General features: G+C 45.8%; 2 protein-coding genes across 2 annotated transcripts in view; both read left to right on the top strand.

Annotated features, from left to right (window-relative positions):
- Positions 1-18,719, top strand: part of PTK7 (protein tyrosine kinase 7 (inactive)) — a 65,116-nt gene that overhangs the window by 20,763 nt on the left and 25,634 nt on the right. The window lies entirely within an intron of this gene.
- LOC119876872 (oligosaccharyltransferase complex subunit OSTC) lies at positions 9,516-10,336 on the top strand. The gene has a single exon (XM_038554127.1). The coding sequence runs from the start codon at positions 9,545-9,547 to the stop codon at positions 9,992-9,994; it is 450 nt and encodes a 149-aa protein (XP_038410055.1). The 5' UTR covers positions 9,516-9,544; the 3' UTR covers positions 9,995-10,336.

Below are 18,719 nucleotides of genomic sequence, written 5' to 3' on the forward strand. Positions count from 1 at the left end.
ACAACCAGCCTTGCTTCCAAATGCTGACTGGCAGTACAGAAAAGACTAAAAGATATGCTGTTTGGCGGGATAGCAATGTAAAAACCTAATAGACAATGATGTCAAGTTAAATCTAATAATATGTTAGAGGACAGTGCACTATAAATAAAAGATTTACTCCAAAAATGCAGTTTAATCAAATATAATTCATTACAATAAAAAGTCACACAGTGACACATCTCAGTAGATGCAAAAATGACATGCGATACAAATTAATATCCATTCTTGATTTTTTTTTTAAAGAATTTATTTATTTATTCATGAGAGACAGAGACGCAGAGACACAGGCAGAGGGAGAAGCAGGCTCCAGGCAGGGAGCCTGACATGGGACTCAATCCTGGGTCTCCAGGATCACACCCTGGACTGAAGGCAGTGCTAAACCGTTGAGCCCCCCAGGCTGCCCAATATCCATTCTTGGTTTTTTTAAGAAAAAAATTTCAAACTATAGTCCACATTATTATTATTTTTTTAAAGATTTTATTTATTTGTTCATGAGAGACACAGAGAGAGAGAGAGAGGCAGAGACACAGGCAGAGGGAAAAGCAGGTTCCATGCAGGGAGTCCGATGTGAGACTCCATCCCGGGTCTCCAGGATCAGGCCCTGGGCTGAAGGTGACGCTCAACCGCTGAGCCACCCGGATTGCCCTATAGTCCACATTATTACGCTTAAAAATGAAATTATAGGGGCGCTTGGGTGTCTCAATCAGGTTGAACATCTGACTCTTGATTTTGGCTCAGGTCATGATCTCAGGGTTGTGGGATCCAGCCCGGTGTTGGGCTCCACACTTGGGGGGAGTCTGCTTGAGATTCTCCTTCCCCTTCTAATCCATCCCCAGTGCACTCGCTGCCTCTCAAATAAATCAATCTTCTTTAAAAAATGAAACTATAATGCTGTTTTCATTAAAATAAAGAAGGCATTACACCAACACAATATCACTACTATTTTAACATTATTCTGGAAATTCTAGTTGAAATAATACTGTAAGAAAAATGAAAGGCAAAATAAAGTTAGTGTTTTTGTAGTTGGCAATTTTTTTTTTTTTTTTTTTTAAGTAGGCTCCACACTCAACATGGTGCTCAAATACACAACCCAGAGACTAAGAATGCTCTACTGACTGAGCTGGTTATAGGCACCCTGATTTTTACATGTGAAACTCAAGTTTCAACTAAAAACCACTAGAATCAATGAGAGAGTTGACTCATTTGGCTGAATACAAAACTACACAAAACTGGAAGGTTTTTTTTTTTTCTTCAAGATTTTATTTATTTATTCATGAGAGACACACACAGAGAGGCAGAGACACCAGCAGAGGGAGAAGCAGGCTCCATACAGGGAGCCCGATGGTGGGACTCAATCCTAGAACCATGGGATCATTCCCTGAGCCAAAGGCAGATCCCCAACCACTGAGCCACCCAGGTGTCCCAAAACCTGGAAGTTTAGCTACTTATCAGCAAATAACCTTTTTTAAAAAAGATTTTATTTATTAAATAAAAAGCACAAGCAAGGGGTAGAAAGAAGCAGACTCCCTGCTGAGTAGGGAGCCCCAATGTGGGGCTTGATCCCGGGATCCTGGGATCATGACCTGAGCCAAAGGCAGATGCTTAACTGACTGAGCCACCCATAGGCCCAGTAAATAACCTTTTAGAAAATACAAAGAAGGGGGATCCCTGGGTGGCGCAGCGGTTTGGTGCCTGCCTTTGCCCCAGGGCGCGATCCTGGAGACCCGGGATCGAATCCCACATCGGGCTCCCAGTGCATGGAGCCTGCTTCTCTCTCTGCCTCTCTCTCTTTCTCTCTCTGTGACTATCATAAATAAATAAATAAAAAATTTAAAAAAAAAAAAAAGAAAATACAAAGAAGGGATCCCTGGGTGGCGCAGCGGTTTAATGCCTGCCTTTGGCCCAGGGCGCGATCCTGGAGACCCGGGATCAAATCCCACGTCGGGCACCCGGTGCATGGAGCCTGCTTCTCCCTCTGCCTATGTCTCTGCCTCTCTCTCTCTCTGTGTGACTATCATAAATAAATTTAAAAAAAATTAGAAAATACAAAGAAGACAATTATCACATTCACAAAATCAAAAATCAAAATATTCAGGCATAAAGCAGTATCATGGAAACTGTATGTTGAAGGAGTCAAATATTTTTTTCCCCTCTGAATTTGGAACCAGTGGAGGCAGGGAGCCAGGGTGGAGAGGAAGGAAGGAAAGACAGACACATGAATTGGACAGATGAAAATCAGTGTATTATCTTTATTATTGATAAAGGCTAGGTTGAGGAGCAAGGTTAAATTTTTTTTTAAAGATTTTATTTATTTATTAATGAGAGACACACAGAGACACAGGCAGAGGGAGAAAGAGGCTCCACGCAGGGAGCCTACCGGCGGGACTTGATCCTGAGTCTCCAGGATCACGCCCTGGGCTGAAGGCGGCGCTAAACTGCTGAGCCACTTGGCTGCCCAAGGTTTAAATTTGAAGAGGGGGCAGCCAGAGTGGCTCAGTGGTTTAGTGCTGCCTTCAGCCCAGGGCCTGATCCTGGGGACCTGGGATCAAGTCCCACTTCGGGCTCCCTTCATGGGGCCTGTTTCTCCCTCTGCCTGTCTCTGCCTCTCTCTCTCTCTCTCTCTCTCTCTGTGTGTCTCTCATGAATAAATAAATAAAATCTTAAAATAAATTTGAAGAGGATAAGTTTATTTGATTCATCTCTAAATATGGGTGTGTGGGGGTGCCTGAGTAGTTCAGTGGTTGAGCCTTTGGCTCAGGTCCCATTCTGGAGTCCTGGGATCGAGTCCCACATCAGGCTCCCTGCAGGGAGCCTGCTTCTCCCTCAGCCTATGTCTCTGCCTCTCTCTCAGTGTCTCTAGTGAATAAATAAATAAAATCTTAAAAAAAAGAAGTGTGTGTGTAGGCTACCTATATAAAATGTGTCCTATCTACAAGGGGGTGGATCCCTTAAATGGGTGTGGGAAGAAGAGTTAGAGCCAACTTGCCCAATCAGACATCACCTCTCCCTGGGGTTCATAGGAGTAGCACCATACTGGCATCCTCTCTGCTGTGATGGAGAAGAGTTATTCCTTCAAACTTCCTCCCTTGCTCTCTGAACTCATTGGAGCTTGAAGGCCGTGTCCCTGTATGCCTGGAGGTGTGGGCACCTGGAAGTGTGGCTCTTGCCTCCAGGGAAGGGGTGAAGCTATCCTTCAGCTATTCCTGCTTCCACTTCATTAACCACACAGTTCCTTTATAAAGGATCTACAGATCCTTCTAGAATCCCTGGAGAGTGGGATAGATTTCTCCCCAGAAGGTTCTCAAGCAGATGAAAACAGGACAGTGTTTTTTTGTTTTGTTTTGTTTTTAAGTATTTATTCATGAGAGACACACAGAGAGAGGCAGAGACACAGGTAGAGAGAGAAGCAGGCTCCTTGGGGAAGCCCAATGCAAGACTTGATCCCAGGACCCTGGGATCATGCCCTGAGCCAAAGGCAGATGCTCAACCACTGAGCCACCCAGGCATCCCAAACAGGACAGTATTTAAATGAATTCTAAGGAACTCTGTACCCAGGGATGAAAATTTATTTCCTTTCTCAGCTCAAATCATGTGCAAACACCTTTCTTCTGAGAAGTTTAATAATTGAGAAAAGGAACCTTCATTGCCTTGTTCATTACTGTATCCCCAGCACGTAGAACAATGCCTGGCACATAGTAGTCTTCAGTAACTTAATGACCATTCTCAGGAGGGAGAAATATAACATATAATTCAGAAAAGGCCTTATATTCTTGATCTTATGATTATAAATTAATAAGGAAAGAAGTAATAAGGCGCCTGGCTGGCTCAGTTGGTAGAGCGTGCAACTCTTGATCTTGGCGTTGTGAGTTCGAGCCCTCAAGTTGAGTGTAGAGATTACTTTTTTTTGTTTGTTTAAGATTTTATTTATTTATTCATGAAAGACACACACACAGAGAGAGGCAGAGACACAGGCAGAGGGAGAAGGAGGCTCTATGCAGGGAGCCTGATAGGACTCGATCCCAGGTCTCCAGGATCAGGCCCTGGGCTGAAGGTGGCGCTAAACTGCTGAGCCACCCGGGCTGCCCTAGAGATTACTTTTAAAAAATCTGAAGAAAAAAAAAAAAATCAACAACAAAGTTGAATAGGAAATGGATAAGAAGTGTTGATGGAAGGGGGTAGGTGGGGGATGGGCTTAATGGGTGATGGGCATTGAGGGCACTTTTATGATGAGCACTAGGTGTTAAAATAAGTGATGAATCACTGAATTCTCCAAAACCAATATTGCACTATACATGTTCACTAACTAGAATTTGAATAAAAATTTGGAAAATAATATTGCTGTTGGGATCCCTGGGTGGCGCAGCGGTTTGGCGCCTGCCTTTGGCCCAGGGCGCGATCCTGGAGACCCGGGATCGAATCCCACGTCGGGCTCCCGGTGCATGGAGCCTGCTTCTCCCTCTGCCTGTGTCTCTGCCTCTCTCTCTCTCTCTCTGTGACTATCATAAATAAATGAAAAATTAAAAAAAATAAATAAAAAAATAATATTGCTGTTAAAAATAAAGGAAATGGACAGTAAGAGATTCAGCTAATTGATAAATACATGAAAGATCACTTCATCTTGTTAAGGACAAATTAAATGTCTCAAATGAATTGCAAATTGCAACAAAGTATTATTTCATGTCTCTCAAACTGACAAAGATTAATAAGTATCAGTGTGGTAAGGATGCATAAATTGGCACAACCTCTAAAGCCACTTGTCATTTATCAAAAACTTGAAATTGTATTCTCTTTGGTTCAAGGGAGGGGTTCTGTTTCTAGGAAGTCATCTTACAGAAACACTCATATCAGTGTGTATAGGTACCTGTACAGAGAGGTTTACTTGGAGCATCATTTGTAATGGCAAAATACTAAGCCATCTAATTGTTCATAATTAGAGATGATTATGGGACAGTGCCATATCCTATTTGTTTCCTAGGGTGCTGGACAAATAGATCATGGGTCATTGACACAGTGAAATAATACACCGCAGTTGAAGTGAGTGAACTAGAACTATGTGGACAGACATGGGAAAATATCTGTAGTTAACTGTACAGTGGAAAAAAGCAAGTTGTAGAATAACAGGTGTGAAGGGTTGCATTGTGTCCCCAACAAGGTTATGTTCGAGTCCTAAGCCCCAGTATCTGTGAGTGTGACCTCATTTGGAAATAGGAACTTTGCAGATGTAATCGAAGTCCTTAAGGTAAGTTTCGATGCCCTGTGATTGGATATTATCCTTACAAGAAGAGGCGCAGAGAGACACATGCAGAAAGGACAGACTGCCGCATGGAGGAGGCAGAGATTGGAGTGACGCATCTCCAGGCCAAGGAAAGCCAAGGATTGCCGCAAACCAGAAGCTAGGAGGGAGGCCTGGGGTAGACTTTTCCTAGAGCCTCCAGAAGGAACTAATCCTTTTTTTCTTTTTTTAAGATTTTATTTATTTATTCATGAGAGAGAGAGAGAGAGAGAGAGAGAGAGGCAGAGACCTAGGCAGAGAGAAGCAGGCTCCCTGTAGGGAGCCCGATTTTGGACGACTTGATCCCCGGACTCCAGGATCATGCCCTGGGCCAAAGGCAGGCACTCAACCGCTGAGCCACTCAGGCGTCCCAGAAGGAACCAATCTTGCCAACACCCTGAGTTTATACCTCAGCCTTGAAAATTGGGAGAGAATATATGTCCGTTGTTTTAAGCCACCCAGTTGTGGTAACTTGTCACAGTACCCCTAGGAAATGAACAGGGCAGATAAGGTGTTATCCCATCATCATGCCTTCTGTGGGTGGGCCTGCAGCTCGCTCCATCACGAAGTGATGCTTCAGCCCATCTTCTACTCTAACCACCTCATCAGAGGCAGGGACCCACAGTGTTGTGACTTTTTTTTTTGGTCAGGGGACAGCCTGACCAGGGTAGATCTATATCTCACCTCCTTTGCCTCTTTCTCCTGAACTAGTGTCTGATGGCCTCTTGCTCTGTCCCCTCCATCCCCATTGCCTCTTAAACTCTGAGTATCCCGAGTTACTTGGAGTTCTCTGACCACACTTTGTCTTTATCCTTCAGTCTTGTGTTTGCCAAGCCCCATTCCTTGTTAAAAGCTTGTTTTGACAAGCCCTCTCCCAGGATTCTTCTCTGCTCCCCTGTGCCACCCCGCCCCCCAACTTTGAGTTAGAAAGCTTGCCTTGTGCATCCGCCCACCATGGTGTGTGATAATGTGGTAAAGCCTTGATGATGATAGGCTGTCCTCTCCAGCCAGCTGACCTGAAATTTGAATCCTATATTTGCCACTTACTAGCGGTGTGACCTTGAGCAAGTTGTTTTACCTTCCCATGCCTCAGTTTCCTCATCTGTACAGTGCGGAATCCAAGTATCTGCTTTACCGGGTGGTTGTAAGCATTAACAAGCTACTATGATTAAAATGCTTGGAACGGTGCCTGGCACAGAGTAAGCGGTCAGTAAGTGTTAGCTATTATTGTAATTATATGTTTACTTGTCTGACTCCCCCACTAAACTGAGATACTTAAAGGCAATAATTGTGTGTTTTTCTCTCTCATCCCCAGTGTCTTGCAGAGTACTTGGCACATGGTAGGCTCTGGATAAATGTTTGTTGAATTAATAATGATAATTAACATAATTGCCTACGAGGATCCCATATTGGGCTTTGACCCTCTGCTTATTCCACATCATGCAGGGATAATGGAACTAAATATGGTTCAGTAAAACCACCACAGATCAGCTGGTGTTTCCTGAGCACCTCCAGTGGGCAGGGCACCTGCAGTAGAGGAGATGGGTGTGAGGCCAGCCCTTGTGCTCAGGGAGCTTAGAATCTAGTGGGGAAGACAGGTGGTAAGTACGGGAAATGTTCAACAACAATATGAGGTTTTAATAACCATTGGTGAGAGCAGTAGAAGACACAAGTATGTTCATAGTTCTTATTTCAGTTGGCAGCGCATTGTTAACCTAACTTCTTCTTTGTTTTCTACATTCAGTCTACAAAGGTTCTTAAACTTTTTAATGAGTAAACTTAGGTCTAAAGTCTTTACCAGACTTGATTCTATTTTTCTTTTTCATGTGTACTTTCCTCAGTAGACACGTAATACCTGGTTGTCTCCCTGGAATTAGCAGCCATCAATAATCATTGGTAGATCCATTATTTCATTAAGGGTTGTAAAATGGTGATATATGATATTTATCATCTGGAGGCTCCTGTAAAGATAAATCTCCCCTTATTGACTGATTATCCTGAGGTATAGCTATTCAGAAAGGGAATATAGGGACGCCTGGGTGGCTCAGTGATTGAGTGTCTGCCTTTAGCTCAGGTCTTGATCCCAGGGTCCTGGGATCGAGTCCTGCATCAGGCTCCTGGCAGAAGCCAGCTTCTCCCTCTGCCTATGTCTCTGCCTCTCTCTCTGTCTCTCTCATGAATAAATAAATAAAATCTTAAAAAAAAAAAGGGGGAGGGGGACTAGAAATATAAAGCTTGATGCTTAACCAGTTTTTAAAATAATGAGTTGGTTTTTTAGCATCCTTTAGGGGTGACCAATGGAAAGCATCAGACTTTTTATTTATTTTTCTTATTTTTAAGTAATCTCTACATCCAACATGGAGCTCAGACTTAAACCCTGAGATCAAGAGTCGCACGTTCTACTGACTGACCCAGCCAGGTGCCCCTTTTGGGGCTTTTTAAAAATATCATTATTAAGTCATGGATTTTAACTTGGTGTAAGTCCATGTGGTTCTTACCCTTATGGTTGCTTAGTCCCCTCCTTGGCCTGTGGGAGCCTCTTAAAGCTGGCCCTGAACCTCTTGACGTGACCTTCCTAGTCTTTGCTGTTCCTTTGTATTTGATGTTCCAGGCTTGTCTTGTGCATTTCCTGCCCAAGACCTGGAATCAGGCACTTCTCCAGTGAGGAAGGGCATGAATTTCTTAAGATATTGGTCCAGTTTCCAAACCATTTTGCAGGAGGGAATTATTATAATTTATATGCCCACCAACAAAGCACAAAGACCATTTTCTTCATAGACTCACCAGCATTGAGTGCTAGTTAAAAAATCTTTGTGTCCATTTACTAGGTAGAATAACTCATTTTTATTTGCATTTCTTAGATTCCTAGTGCATTGGAATGTTTTCTTTCTTTCATTTTTATTTTTTAAGATTTTATTTATTTATTTGAGAGACCGCACAAGCGAGGTGGGGGGTGGTGAGCAGGAGAGGGAGATGCAGGGAGCCAGAGGATGCAGGGCTCAATAACTTGAGCTGAAGTAGACCCTTATCCAACTGAGCCATCCAGGTGCTCCTGGAATGTTTTCTTACATTAATATTTGCTTTGAGAACTCCTCATGTTTGGACCATGTTACTGTTAGAATTTTAGTAGTTATTATGATTAATTTGTAATTCTATATATCAAGACCAGCAGCCCCTCTTCTGTCAATTGCTGGAAATAATTTTCCTAATTTATTGCTTGCCATTGAGAGTTGTTTACAACTTCTATTTTATGTAGTAAAGTATTTTCCTTTATAAAGCATAGAATTTTCCATGCCTCTTTTATTAGGGACTTATGGGATCAGAAAGCTGAAGGCTAATAGTTATCATCAGGTATCAGTTGGCACACAAACTAATGTGTGCTCTCCTCACCTGACTGCAGTTGTGTTCCTTGAGGCCAGACACCTGCCTTCTACCAAGATGGTCTGGATCGTTTCTCACCCTGACAGGCTTGCTCTGATTCTTGCTCATATTTTATTAAGATTTTGTTTATTTGAGAGGGAGGGGATTATGAGTGGGGTGGTGGAGGGGCAGCTGAGCAGGGAGCCTGATGTGGGACTCAATCCCAGGATCCTGAGATCCTGACCTGAGACAAAGGCCAACATTTAACCATCTGAGCCACACAGGTGCCCCTGATTCTTGTTCATATTGAAGATGCCTCTGATTTGAGTAGCTTTGGGAGGGAGAGTGAAGGAAACTTTGGCCACTGCCAATCTGCACATTGCCTGCAAGCCCCTAGGGCAGTGGGCCACAGAATACAAAGCTTCCAGCAATTGGCAGCTCTACAGTGAGGAGTCACCTACACAGGGCAACACCCCTTGAACTGCAGAGCCCCACAGGTTTGTCTCCTGTGATGAGGTGGCTCTAAAGCTCTCTTAGGTAGCAGAACTTAAGGTCTGTTCGGAGAGAACCGCTACTCTCAGGTGGCAGAGATTGGGTGAGTGACAAATCACACAGGGCACTTTGCAGCTCCAAATGGTCTGGATGAGGGGATCCCTGGGTGGCGCAGCGGTTTAGCGCCTGCCTTTGGCCCAGGGCACGATCCTGGAGACCTGGGATCGAATCCCACGTCAGGCTCCCGCTGCATGGAGCCTGCTTCTCCCTCTGCTTATGTCTCTGCCTCTCTCTCTCTCTCTCTCTCTCTCTCTGTGTGTATGACTATCATTAAAAAAACAACAAGAACAGGTCGGGAGAGAAACCCCTGCCGCCACCAACATGGAGACCTTGTACCGCGTCCCGTTCTTAGTGCTCGAATGCCCCAACCTGAAGCTGAAGAAGCCGCCCTGGGTGCACATGCCGTCGGCCATGACGGTGTACGCTCTGGTGGTGGTGTCTTACTTCCTCATCACCGGAGGAATAATTTATGATGTTATTGTTGAACCTCCAAGTGTTGGTTCTATGACTGATGAACATGGACATCAGAGACCAGTAGCTTTCTTGGCCTACAGAGTAAATGGACAATATATTATGGAAGGACTTGCATCCAGCTTCCTGTTTACAATGGGGGGTCTAGGTTTCATAATCCTGGACCGATCGAATGCACCAAACATTCCAAAACTCAATAGATTTCTTCTTCTATTCATTGGATTCGTCTGTGTCCTATTGAGTTTTTTCATGGCTAGAGTATTCATGAGAATGAAACTGCCGGGCTACCTGATGGGTTAAAAAATGCCTTTTGACAAGAAATCCGTGGATATTGGATTTGCTCCTGTTAATGAAGTTTTAAAGGCTGTACCAATCCTCTGATGTGAAATATGGAAAAAGAGTGAAGCAGCAGAAAAGAAGCATCTCGTGAGAAATAGGAATCATATTAAAGCTTGAACTAGAATGTCTTCTTGGTATCAAAGAGACAAATTTCTCACAGTATTTCTCCTGCTGGCCTGTACTGACACACCAATGATGTTTAGTGGCATTTTTTTCTTAGTTTTTCATTTCTTAAAGAAAATATACTCCCATTTCCACAACTATAATATTGAATAAAGTGATTATTTCTTATAGCCCCCTTAACATTTTGTGGAGATAACATTTCTGACTTTCAAAAATTAATGTAAAATCAGGAAGCGAGATCCCCTAAGCTGAGAACTCTGATCAGCTTTACCTATGGTGCTTTGCCTTTAAACAGTGTGACAGTACATTATTCAGATATGTGTGAGACTGTTTCTGCACAATAAGATGTATGAAAGGAGCAGAAATAAATAATTTTTCTAATTAAAAAAAAAAAAAAAAAAAAAAAAAAACAACAAGAACAACAACAAATGGTCTGGATGAGAGGGATGCCAGCGCCAGGTGAGGGATATTTGTGATGGCATGTAGTTCCTAAAATATAAAAAAAATTCTCGAACATAATAATGACAATAAGACTGCGAAGGGCCCAAGCTCACAAAAGTCCTTAATTAATGCATGCCAGGCACTGTTCCCAGCATGCTACATTTATTAACATGTGAATTTACTTTGCACAAGCCTGTGAGGTAGGTAACGTTAGTAGCACCATTGTATACAAAAGTGGAGGCACCGCACAGGGTGGACAGCTTGCCCAAAGACATACACTTGGTAAGTGGGAGTGTAGAAATTGAGTGCAGGCAGCCTGACTCCAGACTCTGGGCTCTTGGCCCATCTCTATCCTTCGTGTACTTCTGAGGCCAAGGAGAGCCTTAAACTCCTGTAGCTCTTCAGCCTTCTTGGAGAGCATTGCATCCTTGTAAAGAGCAGCCAGCTGATTTTACAGATAGGGAAATGAAGGCCTGAAGAACAGAACGACTTGCTTAGAGCCAGGTCTAGGATGCAGGGCTTTGTGCATTTGATAGCTGACATTCATTTGGCACCAAAGTCAAACTCTTGGAACTTCTAGGAACAGGATTACCCTTAGATACAAGCAAAGGAATTGCCTTTTCCCAGTGAGGGGGGGCCAAAACGTAGGAGTTTTACTCAAGACTTTTCTGGGCATCCCTCTGACCTGGCCGGGAGCTCTTGAGGGCTGTGTGGGGGCCTGCTCTTGAGATATGGTCTGAACCCAGGCATGGCCCTTTGTGCAAGTCGAAGGCTTTGCCCTTGTGTGAGGAGCAGCGGACTAAGTTCCAGAAGCACAGGACTGCTGGGTCAGGGGTTCTGGAAGGTAGAGTGGAAATTGCCCCACTGTCTTCTTGCTCCTGGCCTAATGGCTCAGACCATTTTTAGATGTCAGGAAGTATAACAATATGGTACATTTATCTTGGTGAATAATGGATGAGCCCCGGGAAGGTACTGTACTTTTCCTGGTGAATTATTTACCAGAAGCCTCTAATTTGAGGGCTCTCCATTATAAATGGCCTGAATCTGGTATACAGAGAGCCCCTCCCGCCCCCCGCTTCCCCAGGTCTCCTGAGTACAGGCAAGCTATAACCTTTTGTGTCTAGTGAGTGATACACTGAGTAAACCCTGTGGCTCAAGCCAGGGACTGAGTTTGGAGTCTTTAAGGCTGCTGGGAGGGTTGGGGAAGACCTCCCTACTAGAGACACAGGAAGAGACCCACTAGGGGAGGCTGGGGGACATGTGGGGCTGAGCCCTGCTCTAGGCGGGAGGTGGGAGGGGGCCTGTGTATGCCAACATGTGTATATACTCCTGTGCTCTAGGTCTTTGTTTTTCTTGCCCCTTCCTCTGGGTCTCTGCGACTGTTACTCTGTCTGCCCGTATGTCTCTGCCCTTGTCTCTCTACCTGTTCACCTCTCGCCTTCTCCTCTTTCAGGGCCTGGGTCTCTCTCTACTCTCTGCTCATGCCTCTTCTTCTCTAAGACGGCCCACCTCCCTCTGCCTCTCTGTGAGTTGTTAGTCTCTGTCTGTCTCTGTCAATCTCCCTCCAGCCCTCTTTACCTCATTTCCCTGTCTCTATTCATCAGGGTCTACTTGCTTCCCCTCTTCCCTCTCTCCCTCCCTCCCTCCTGTCTCCCGCCCTTCCTCTTTTAACCCCACTCCCCCCTCTCTCCCTCCCTCTCTCCCTCCATACTTTGGAGGTTTGTAAGCACCTACTGGAATGGAGGGACAGCCAGTTCCAGACTTAAGTGAAGCCAGATCTTGGTGCCTTCCAGACCCTGACTCAAAGATCGACAGAGTAGGCATGAAATAAACTTGAGGTCTTTGTCATTTTTTTGGCTATTTTCAACTCAGTTATTGCATCAGCCACTCTTAGGGGCCTTTTTTTTTTTTCCTTCAGCTATTTGTGTGTGCTTTATTTATGTTTTATGATGTTTGCTCCCCAAAGCCGGTTATCCCTAAGCTTGAAGCATCTGGTGATGAGTTGCAAGTTTTTGCTGCTTTTAAAAATAACTTACAAGGAATTGTTTCCATTATTCATCAGTTTGTATTTTTTTTCATCTGTTGTTATTGATTTGGGGGTTGAAATATTCATTTTGCCATCTTTAGCCAGAATGCTTTCTCTAAATAGCTGATAAAAAAAAGAAAACCAACAACTCTCTTTTGATTATTTTCTTTAAAAAATAAAATCACCACCAGTGATTTGCAGTAAGAGATTAAATAAAAGAATAAAATTGTACTGTTAGAAAGTTTATATTTAAAGTGGGAAAATGAGGTTTCTAAGGAGTCTAAGAAGTATCTATGGTTTTTGGTTTTTTTTTAGTATCTATGGTTTGATTCTAACTCAGCAGCTGGCTTGCCTTCCACTTGCCTCTCTGTCCATGGTTCCCCCTTACCTTGTGACACCAGGCCAGACCCTGTCACATATGAGTAATATTTGAGCAATAGGTCCATGGCTTGCAGGATTTGGGCCCAACTACAAGATAGCCTTCCCCTTCAACATTTTTTCCAGCCAGGCGTGGTAGCAGAGGTGGCTGAGGGGAGAGCTTTTGATGGCAGGAGCAGATCTGTCTTCACAAGGAGGCAGTGGGCCTCATGGACAGTCTTACCCCCACACCTAGAGTCCAGGAGGGCAGCCTTGTCTATTCAAGCCGGTGGTTCTTTCAAGCCTCCTTCCTCAGTCTGGATCCTTTGTGTCCCAGGTTGAGGCCTAAAGCCTGCAACATCCCTTTCTAAGACTCCTCCCTCCCTAGAGAGAAGGGTTGGTTTCCAGAAACAGCTGTTGGTCAGACAGGTGGAGAAGGAAAGGAAAGAAAAGAAGGCTGGGGGAGGGGCGCTTAGTGGATGGCATCTGCTTCTGACTCCTGGGCCCTGCCTTGTGCCCAGGCCTCGAGGGAACAGCCAAGCTGCAGTGTGTGGTGTCCAACGGGGTCTCCTGCAGGCTGCCCAGGGGCACATTCGTTTCCTGCACATGTGTTAGGCATCGCCGCATGTCACCGGCTGTGTGGCAAATGCAGCCCGCTGCCGCAGGCCCTGAGTGGCTCGTGCTTTCCACATCACACATAGCAAAGCGATTTCCTCACATTCCCCACTCTTGTCTGCTGCGGGAAGTGGTTTGCAGAGAGCTTCTAAATATAAAAGGCTGAGACCAACTCTTTTTTTCTTATCCCTTTGAAAGCAGCCTCTTCAGTGACTTTCTGGGTTTCTGGGGAGAATAAAGGGAGGCAGGAGAAGCAGGGGTATGTGTGTATCCCACCAGGCTCCGAGGACACCCAGCAGACAGAGTGGGACCAGGTGTACAGTGGTAGAGGCCAGGGAGCTGGGGGCACACAGGCAAGAGGGTTCGGGCTTCAAGACTAATCTTCAAACTGTGGACAGCTATGTTCATCCACTTACTTGCTTAAAAAAAATAAATTCCCCTGCTTCTTCCCTCCCCAGACCTAACAGTCTGTTCATCTGTTGGGAGAACAGCAGGAGGTGGGAGATGGCCACGGGGAAGGATCTTCAAAACACGGAGCTAAATGGGAAAAAAAAGTCAGAAGCAAAGTGAGAGATAATGCAAGACCACTTACAGGAGTTAAAAGGACCCGCCCTTGAAACAGTAATCACGTTTTACCAGAGCACACACGCAGAGAAAAGGATTTACATTACACACGCTAGAAGGGTTGGGGGAGGGTGTGGATCAAAGGGAATAAGTGAAAGAAGAGAAGCAGCCAGCATGGCATCATCGTGGCAAGAATGCAGGCGGACACAGGAGCAGGGGTAGTTCCGATCCTGCCATCTACTGGGATAGCCTTGACTCCCAATTTCCTCATCAGTAAAATGAGGCTGACCCCTGTCGAGGATTCTTTAGGTCAGAAATCATGTGCCTGTGCACGGGTCCCACAAGAAGCAGGCAGGCAGAGGAGCTAAGGCAGTGCCGTCTAATGGAGCTTTTTGTGGGGACAGAGTAGATTTTACATTTGCACTGTTTGGTATGGTGGCCTCTAGCTAGGTGTAGCTCCTGAGCACTTGAAATGTGCCCATCGCTATAGAGGAAATTCATTTTAATTAAGTTACATTTCAGTGGCTCCATGTGGCTAGTGGCTACCATATTGGACAGAGCTGGTCTAAGGGATATTTCAAGTTTTAGGAGTTGGGGAGGATTTTCTTTCTTTTTTTAAAAAAATACATATTTTATGTATGTATTTGAGAGAGAGAGAGAGAGAGCACAAGCAGGGGGAGAGGGAGAAACAGATCCCCTAAGAACAGGGGAACAACATGGGGCTGTGGAACAACATGGGGCTCAATCCCAGGACCCTGAGATCATGACCTGAGCTGAAGGCAGATGCTTAACCAACGAGCCACCCAGGTGCCTCCAGATGAAGTGGAGGCTGCTCCATCTAAAGGGCAGGAAATCATCTCCTCCCTTCCACAGGGAATTTGGGGTTAACTGCTGTGGCCACTCTGGCTAGGTCTGAGATCTGTGCTTACTGCCTTATCAGCCTCCCAGGGAGGAGGCAGAGACACATAAACAGGGCTCAGAAAGCAGAATCTCACAGAGTTTTCTGAGCCTGTCTTGAAAAGTAATAAACCGAGGCCAGGTCGCACAGGTTGTAAGGTCCTGCTCCCCAGGCTGTCATGGAGTTTCTGCCCTGCCTCTGGAGGAAGGACCACAGGATGCTCAGCAGGCTCACCTGGTGCCGTTCTCTTATTGTCTCACTTTGGTCCCCCCAGAGGCTAGACTCCCTGACCCCTCTGGAGCTGTGAGTGCACTAACTGAACTCCTGAGGTCTTCCTAGGACTGAGCCCTGGCTCATTTCCCAGTGCCCTGGCCCAGCACCTGTGTCGCCTTGCCTGTAAAGTATTTTATTTCCACAGGCCTGGATCACCTTATCCAAGGACATTTTAATCTGGGGTCCATGGTTCCCTAGCATGTCTGTTTTTTTTTTTAATTATTATTAAGATTTTATTTATTTATTTGACAGAGAACTAGCACAAGTAGGGTGAGCTGCAACAGGAGAGGGAGAAGAAGTTTCCCCACTGAGCAGGGAGCCTGACATGGGGCTTGATCCCGGGACCTTGGGACCATGACCTGAGCCAAAAGCAGACGCCCAACTGACTGAGCCACCCAGGCGTGCCCTGCTTCTGGGCTTTTTTACTTCCCTGAAAAATATGCAGACTTTTGTGTGTCTATAGCTAATGTCTATTTCATTTGAATATCATTGACTATCCTAGGAATCTGAAAAAGAATCACTAAAATTGGTTCCAGGAGAGGAAACTGAGACCCAGAAAAGAAAAGTAAGTTGGCCAAGATTGAATAAAGGTAGATATAGGACAAGATTGTAGGTCAGATAGAGTCTTCAGTGATGTCATTCCCCCATAAATGCTCATGGGGTATTTACAGTGCCTAGGCACTCTGAGGGACACGGCTGTATCCTATTGGGCATGAATGTCTGCCTTCTCCTCAAGGTTACAGTCTTACTTATTTTTTTTAAAGATTTATTTATTTATTTATGAGAGAGAGAGAGAGAGAGAGAGAGAGGCAGAGACACAGGAGGAGGGAGAAGCAGGCTCCATGTCAGGAGTCTGACGTGGGACTCGATCCCGAAACTCCAGGATCGCGCCCTGGGCCAAAGGCAGGCGCCAAACCCCTGAGCCACCCAGGGATCCCCATCTTACTTATTTTTAAAAAGATTTTATTTATTTATTTGACACAGAGAGAGCACAAGCCCCAACTCTGACCTCCCTGCAAAATTCTCTGATGTCCTTTCCTGTACCCTGGGGTATTTCTTTTCTTTTTAATTTTTATTTATTTATTTATTTGTTTGTTTTTATTTATTTATTTGAGAGAGAGAGAGAAAGAACAAGCAGGGGGAGCGGCAGGCAGAGGCAGCAGAGGGAGAAGCAGACACCCTGCTGAGCAGGGAGCCCAATGCAGGGCTCTATCCTAGGACCCTAGGACCATGACCTGAAAACCCTAGGCAGATGCTTAACTGACTGAGCCACCCAAACATCCCCTCAAACTTACAGTCTAGCACAGGGGTGCAGCTCACAGCCACAGCACAGAAGGGAATATCAGGAGTGTCACAGGCAGTGAGCTATCGATGCAGGTGTGTGACCAAGGCAGAGAGGTGATCCTCTGGAGAGGCAGGATGTAAGCTGAGCCCTTGGAATGGGAACAACTTGTCAGAAAGTGGTGCTGGGTCCCTGTTTGCAACCCACAGCTACCTCTGACCTGTACACCTGCCATTTACAGTATCTCTCTTAATCCTTCCAGGCCCTACCCTGCCCTTACCCATTTTGGGCTTTGGGGGCTGGTGGCTGGGATTGGGGAGGGTACTCTGGGGAACGGGCCCTTTGTTCCTATAGCTGCCTTTTGAGCTCTTTGCAGCTAATCCAGTGTTAGGTTTTGGGGACTGTCCCCTTACATCCCCTCTTTTCTTTAATTTTATAGAAAATAAATCTTCCTGGGAAGGAGTAGCAATTGGTTTGGGTCACTCTGCTTGTTAGTGGTTGTATAGAGATTAGAACCCAGGTCTCCTCCCATCATGTTCCTTTGGCCTGATCATACTACCTCACATGGTTGGGTGTTTAATTCATTGCTGCTTCCTTGAAGACAGCCATTTAAGTGTCCCAGGTGTGGCCCTCCCAGCCCCAACAGAAGTCAGGTTGGTTCCAGGGACCAATGGTGTGGCCATTGGCTGGGAAGCGTTTTAAGCCTCTTTGCTGGAGTATTTGTCCCTCTGGCTCAGATGCCACGTGGTGCTGGACACAGGGACCTGCTGTTGCTGTGAGAGGTTGATCTTCCCCCTCCAGGGCCTCCCAGGAGCGGGCAGGACAGGTTTGAGTTGTGGTTTTCATCTAAGGTAGATGAGTTGGCCTGCTAGGTTGTTTCTGTCCTAATCTCTGGTGATTTTGTTCTCTTCCTCTAATCCGGATATGGGAACCTCTCCAGACGTTTATGGTTAAATCCCGGGACAGGAAAGTTCAGCTGGATCCCTTAGCTCTGCTCTCTCCTACGCTGCTCAGAACAAGGACTATGATGGCTTACAGAGGGCTGTGGGGCTCCTGTCCGTGCACCTGGGGCCTTTTGTAGACAGAAGGGGGTAGAAACTTCATGCTCTGCATCTGGGTCTCAGAGTTTGCTGTGGTCCGTTTCAAGTAATTCTCTGAATCCTTATGTTCTGGACTTATCAGAGAGTCTGAGTTCCTGGTGCTAAAACCACACACAATATCTTGGTGGTATACTGGTGTTAGAGAGGGACATTCCAGATCCCCAGATTCACGAACACTACTGAAGCATTTGTGTTTCTGCTGACCTCGGTGAACAGGTGAAGGGTGGGATAACTACGCTTGCTTTTAATCCATTTGGCTTATTCCTGCAGCAGTTTCCATTTGTTCCTCAAAAAAATTACGAATGTATGTGAGCCATGGACTTTTGGAATGGTTCAAGGGCAGGAGAAAGTATGCCAGTCAAATCCTGGAAGACCAAGGGGTCTGCAGTACAGTGTGTTTACCCACTGGGGAGAATGTGTGATGCAGGGACCCTGGTACCCTTGGGGCCTCTTACTTGGTGCCCTTAGAGCTTTTGGACAGAGGGGACTTGTGAGGAGGGCTGTTCTCATGTGGGTGAGGGGGCCTGGGGCTGTAGTGTTTTGTGGAGCATTTGTGCCTCTTGGGTTGAGGACTGCCTCTCCTGACTTGGGCCCTGACCCTGTGGCCCAGAAGGGGCACAGGGTGTCAGCAAACCTCTTCCTCGGGAGTTTCTGTGCCTTGACAGGAGCCACCTCAGCCTGGGCTCTGGGGGCCACCTGGGAGTCAGGGTCTCCCCCCGCAGGCACCCAGACTCTGGAGCCAGAGACTGAGTCTTAGGTGTGGAGGAGGCAGCCACTTCTGTGTGGCTGGCAGGCCTTGGGGGTGATCACCCATATGGTCACACACTGTTGTGCAAAATGCCCATGCCGGGGGCCAGCCAGTGTCTTGGTATCTCAGCTTGGTCTTGAGGTGTGTGTCTGAAAGATGGCGTTTTCTTTATTTGGTAAAAGGGAGAGAACATAGAATCAACCCATCAGGTTTGGCAGGTTCTGGGGCCTGTACAGGTCTTGGAGTGTTTTTCCTTGAG

The sequence above is a fragment of the Canis lupus genome, chromosome 12, assembly GCF_011100685.1.
Source record: "Canis lupus familiaris isolate Mischka breed German Shepherd chromosome 12, alternate assembly UU_Cfam_GSD_1.0, whole genome shotgun sequence".
In the NCBI taxonomy this organism is placed as follows: domain Eukaryota; kingdom Metazoa; phylum Chordata; class Mammalia; order Carnivora; family Canidae; genus Canis; species Canis lupus.